We start from the raw sequence: 5,186 nt of genomic DNA on the forward strand, positions 1-5,186 counted from the left end.
ATTTTTTTTTTTTTTTTAAAAATCTTTTATCAGCCAGGGACAGTGATTACATACCATAGCACTCAGGAGGCAGGAGGATGTCTGTGAATTCAAGGCCAGCGTGGTCTGTAGTTCTAACACAGCCAGGGGCTATACAGAGAAACCCTGTCTGGAGAAACAAAATAACCTTTTATCATTATTTTAGTTATTTTTCAGTCATACTTAAATATTATACGAATATAGTGAGATGCACTTGAGGGCCAGCCTCTCTAGTAGCCGCTCCGCCGGGCTCATGACACACGTCCATGTTTCTTAGCCCAGTGCATACAGTTTGCTTTGCAAGTGGCTCAAACCACACCAGCATCACACTTTATATAGATGAATTCCTAACCAGATATGGGTAAGCTTGGAGAAGTAAGACTAGGCTGGCCTTAAACTTATGGTAATCCTCCTGCCTCAGTCCCTCAAGTGTTGAGATCACCTGCGTGTACCACTGCACCTAGCTCATTTTAGTGTTTTGGTTTGACATGAGATCTGAAGTTGTCACTGCTTGCTGTTGCTTTTGGGGGTTGGGGGATGGTTTTGAGACAGGGTTTCTCTGTATAGCCCTGGCTGTCCTGGAACTCACTCTGTAGACCAGGCTGGACCCAAACTCAGAGATCTGCCTGCCTCTGCCTCCCAAGTGCTGAGGTTAAAGGTGTGCGCCACCACCGTCTAGTTAGGTTCCAGCTTATGAAAGATGAGCTGTTTCAAATGTTGTGTACCTCCTCACAGCAGGTCCCCTCCAGTGCAAGCCTGCTTGCCTGTCTGATCCTTCACAGGGTCTCTGGGAGCCAGTACAGCCTGCTGTGCAGGGGACAACAGAGGAACCCACAGCAATGCTACTGCTTCTCTTAAGATCTATAGCTGTGGCTGACTGGGCTCGCCACCAGTGCCTGGCTGTAGCAGGGGCTCCAGAGTCAGGAACACCCAGCCATAGCCAGGACGGCTGCTGCTGCTTGGAGTTGCTAAGGGGGGCGGCGGAGGGGGGGGGTGCGGCAGTGCTCAGCATTGCCTGTGATCCAAGCACAACTGATACCAGTGACAGGACCTGCAGAGGCTGGCTGGCATACAGGGCACTGGCATTCGAATGGGCAGCACTGAGCGGAGTGACCCTCCTCTGCCCTGTTCCCCGGGCCACTCTCAGGCCTTTGGGGCTCCTCCTCTCTACAGTCCCAGGCTCTTAATTCTGACTCCAGCACTTTGTTCCAGATCCCGGCAGGTCACTCGGCCTTTGGGGAGTTTGGAGATAACTTTGTCAGCTCACAGTTTGTTATGTGTAGAGTAAATGACTGCTTTATTTCAGGCTTCAAAGACTAAATTAGAAAAGCTCATTTTGTGTTATTACCAGGGATTGGAACAAGTTGCCTGGAGCCTGCTGGCCGTGCCATCTGAGGGAGCTGCAGTGACCCCTCCTGGCCAGCAGAGGCAGGTGCACAGAGCTAGGGTTTCCTAGGAGGTTAGATCCCCTCTGTCCCCTGTTGGGCCTCTTTCTTTAAGTGAGTGTCCTTCAGACACATGTTCCCAGAAAGTCAGACAGGCTGGGGCGGGCCGTGCCCAAGCAGCTTTGCTTTGCAACTTTGAAGGCTTAGAAACTCAGAAGGTACCCTGCTCCACAGGGAGGCCCTGCTCCACAGGGAGGCCCCGCACCCTTGCTGGACTTAGAGGCTTGCTGGCTGTTTCCCATCACCCCTGATATCCTTTTGTCCTCCCGGCATCCTGCCTCCTGCTTGTAACCTGGCTACCTTACTGTCTCGGTCTCTGACGCTTGGCTGCTTTCTCTTCCTCCTGATGGTTCTCATGAATCTATTTCAACCTGCCCGTCAGCCCTGTTTGCACATCATCACTAGGGGCGGTGCCCACTGAAGAGGGCTGCTGAAAGGGGTTGCAATCCGCTGTGCTCCAAGGGGTGTGTGTGTGTGTGTTAGGTGGAAAAAGCCAAGTAGCCCACATAGCCACCCCACAGTTGGGTCTGGCGCATTTGCAGGGACATGTGCATGACTAGGAGGGATGGAACAGACAGACACGAGCACAGGCATAGGGTGGGGGAGGGGTGCCACTCTGTACTGCTGCTGCCCTGCTGCGGGCAGGAGAAACCCACCATCCCAGAGCACAGCCATCCCAGAGCACAGCGTGTGGTGACAGCTCCTGCTGTCCTTACTCAGTGGGGAAGGGAGTCTGCGTGGCCCCTGTCTCTGTCATGGCTGGCTTTTTCAGTTCTGGGACAGAGGTTGAGAAGGCAGACGTTGAGATTATTCCAGGCTCTTATTTTTGAGCTCAGTGTAGATGCTACTGCGTGGAGGGAGCGCCTGATCCCCTGGCTGTGGCACTTTGTGTGAGTGCTGTATCCTGACCCCCACCCACTGCTCAACTGAGAACAGCTCCTGGGGCTCCCTGAAAGTCAGACTCAGGCTTTGCTTCCCAGGATGCTTGCTCCTTGGCTGCTGGGATTTGGGCTTCACTGCCCTGTGTGGCATTGGAAGCCGAGTGGATCAGACTGGCACAGTGATTGCAATTGTTTTAATCTGTACACGTCCCTCCGCCCCCCACGCCTGCTCCATAGCCCAGGAACACTGGGTTTGTAAGAAGTCAAAAATCGTAAAATGTGTCAGTTGCAAGGTGAGGTTTCTGAATAGAACCAAGCAGGGTTAGGCATGAGTCTGGTCATGCTGCAGGTACACCTACACCTGCAGGAGCAGCGCCACGGCTGCCAGGATCCACTTGGCTGCCTTCTCTTTGGTCTTCAGGTTAAAAGTCCAAACATAGGTGGGTCCTCGGATACGCGTCTTGTACACGGGGCATTCATAGATGTTCTTGGTTTCCATTCGGTCCACAGGAATGGCCTTGATGAAGATGACGGGCATGACTGGGGTCAGATCCTTCAGCCGGGCTTCAGCAATGACTCCGGTCTGGGTGTCCCAGCGAGCTCCTGTGGGGACAATGGAGCTGAGGGTCTGGGTGCCCTAGGGGAGGCAGAACCCACTGTTTGGATGCTGACCAGGAAAAAGGGAGGCACGGTAGGGAGAGAGGCCTGGCCTCCAACCTCCCCACTCTTTTCAGAGACAGGCCAGTGACTGGGAGCCATGAAGAGTTCAGGCCAGGTGCCAGGGTCTGAGAGTGCCAAACATGGAAGAGTGTGAACCGAGGACTCCGCAGTGACTCTGCATGCCGTAACAGCTCTGAGGCTGCATGTTTTCAGAGCTTCATCTCAGCCTTCTCAATGTCAGTGGCAAAGAAAAGTGACCGAGCTCAAATTCCAGCAGTGTTCCTCCTGGCCCCTCATGTGTAATGTCTACTCTGTGTACATAGGGAATAAGTTATATATATACGCACATATAAACACTATCTGCCCTTAACCAGACTGCTGTTGTCTCTCATCCTAGCCAGTGGTGTTCATGTGTGCTGCGTGGCATTGCAATCACAATAAACATGGAGAATGGCTGTTGTGTACTTGCTCAAGTGATGTGGGCAGTGGGCACATGACCCTCGGGGTGGCCTGTTCCTGACACAACACAGGTGGAACTGTTGGAAGCGATTCTGAGAAAACATCCTTCCGGCTACAGTGTGGATTCTAATGGGTGCCCTACCGATCTGCCCTCCTGCTGGCCTGGCTTGGTGGGTGGCCTGGACAGTCTTCCTCCTTGAAGCCCTTGCCTAGGGGAGCCTCGCCCTGAGCCCCAGCCTCAGCTCAGCTCTGGCTTGAGGTTAGAGACTGCACTCCTCATCACGCCTGAATGGGTTAAGTTTTCTGCACACAGACGCTCCTGTCTGGGTAGAGGCTAGCTACAGTACGGGCTATCTCTCTCTTTGAGATGGGATCTTCCTGCTGCCCATGGAATTCTAGCACTCCTCCAGGCCTCCACCCTTCAGTCCCTCTAGGGCTCAGCGTGGCTCCAAACCCACCCGTTCCTGGGCCTGCGTCCGTTCTGACTCATCTACAGCTGAGTGGATGTGGTTCTGGAGGCTTCTTAGACAAGTTACCTTCCATGAAGAGCCCGTACACATAGGAGCCCTCTCGGGGAGGAGCAGTCATGTCCTCCCGATTCTTCTTGGTCACTTCCACAGACAGACACATCTTATCCAGCGGCCACTCATTTTTCCTGGCCATAGACTGCATGATAGCAGTGAGAAACGACTGTGGGTTGAAGAAGCCGGCCAGCCACACAGTGGTGGGCAGGGCAAAGTCTGTGGTCCAGGAATCAAGCTCCTGGAAGAAAAAGTGAGCTGCTGAGGGGAGGAGGGGAGGGGTTTGAGCTGTGCCTGCCCCATTCCTCCACCCTGGCCCAGAAGCAGCTCTTGTCTTTGCTGTATAGAGAGGGGGCTCCCCAGGGACTCCCCTGGGCTTTATGAGCTCACTTCTCTGATGCTGTCTCTCTTCTTGGGAAGTCACGCCTGCCTGATCAGACATCTGAGGGGCTGGGCCCGGCCTTTCCACCCGCTTCAGCAGTGGTGGCTGGTGGGGACTCTGAGGCCATGGCGCAGAGGCTGCTGGAGGTTTCAGGGTCCTGTGACTTACCCTAATACGTTGCAGCAGGTCAGCATACCAGGCTGCCAAGCCCATCATGGAGGGGTAGGCCCGGGCCACCCAGGTGTCAGGCACAGTGTCATAGAACAGAGCAGTGGACAGGTCTTCCATGTCGGTTGTGATGGTCAGCTCACCCTAAGGGACACAGTCATATTTTGGAGGATGGGTGTGGTCAGCATGGGGGAGAGACTTCTGCTGTGTGCCTGAGGTGCCAGCAAGGTGCCATCTCCCGAGACCAGCAGGCAATAGCTAACCTCTGTGGCCTGTACTGGAGGACACAGGACTGGAGACCTGAGTGTGCTGTGTGGCTGCTGCCCCTCTGCAGACCAGCCTCGTGCACGAGCCCCGTGCCCATGCCTTGGAGGGCATTTGGGGTTTTTACCTTCAGCCCCAGGTTCAGCTCCTTCAGTGAGCGCCGCATCTCATTGGTAAGGATGTTCATCCTCTCACATTCTTGAAAGGCAACGACCACGTAGGGCGTTTTCTCAGCAGCCTTGGCCATGATCTCAGCCATGTTGAAGGACTCTGGGATCTTCTCCAGGATGTCATCTAGTACAGACTTCACCTGGAAACCAGTGCCGGGCAAGCCCGGGGGCATCACTGACTGAGGCAACACCCCCCCCACCCCCCCCCCGACAGCACC

The 5,186-nt window shown here is 54.5% G+C and overlaps 2 protein-coding genes across 8 annotated transcripts in view; one reads left to right on the forward strand and one right to left on the reverse strand.

Moving 5' to 3' along the window:
* Pgs1 (phosphatidylglycerophosphate synthase 1) overlaps positions 1 to 3,459 on the forward strand; it is a 39,707-nt gene extending 36,248 nt beyond the window's left edge. For 3 of the 4 annotated variants that reach the window (XR_004113776.1, XM_031354920.1, XM_031354918.1), the window contains exon 10: positions 2,855 to 3,459. The gene's annotated coding sequence lies outside the window, so the exon portion shown is untranslated. The remainder of the gene's footprint in view (positions 1 to 2,854) is intronic. The other variant, XM_031354919.1, reaches the window with a different exon arrangement.
* Positions 2,524 to 5,186, reverse strand: part of Dnah17 (dynein axonemal heavy chain 17) — a 125,251-nt gene continuing 122,588 nt past the window's right edge. For 2 of the 4 annotated variants that reach the window (XM_031354916.1, XM_031354913.1), the window contains 4 exons: positions 4,926 to 5,108; positions 4,535 to 4,678; positions 4,000 to 4,225; positions 2,524 to 2,947 (listed from right to left, as the gene is read on the reverse strand). In XM_031354916.1, coding sequence (XP_031210776.1) covers positions 2,700 to 2,947; positions 4,000 to 4,225; positions 4,535 to 4,678; positions 4,926 to 5,108 — 801 coding nt within the window. In that variant the 3' untranslated portion in view covers positions 2,524 to 2,699. The remainder of the gene's footprint in view (positions 2,948 to 3,999; positions 4,226 to 4,534; positions 4,679 to 4,925; positions 5,109 to 5,186) is intronic. The other 2 variants (XM_031354915.1, XM_031354917.1) reach the window with 1 other exon arrangement.

The sequence above is a fragment of the Mastomys coucha genome, unplaced genomic scaffold, assembly GCF_008632895.1.
Source record: "Mastomys coucha isolate ucsf_1 unplaced genomic scaffold, UCSF_Mcou_1 pScaffold5, whole genome shotgun sequence".
NCBI classification, from domain to species: domain Eukaryota; kingdom Metazoa; phylum Chordata; class Mammalia; order Rodentia; family Muridae; genus Mastomys; species Mastomys coucha.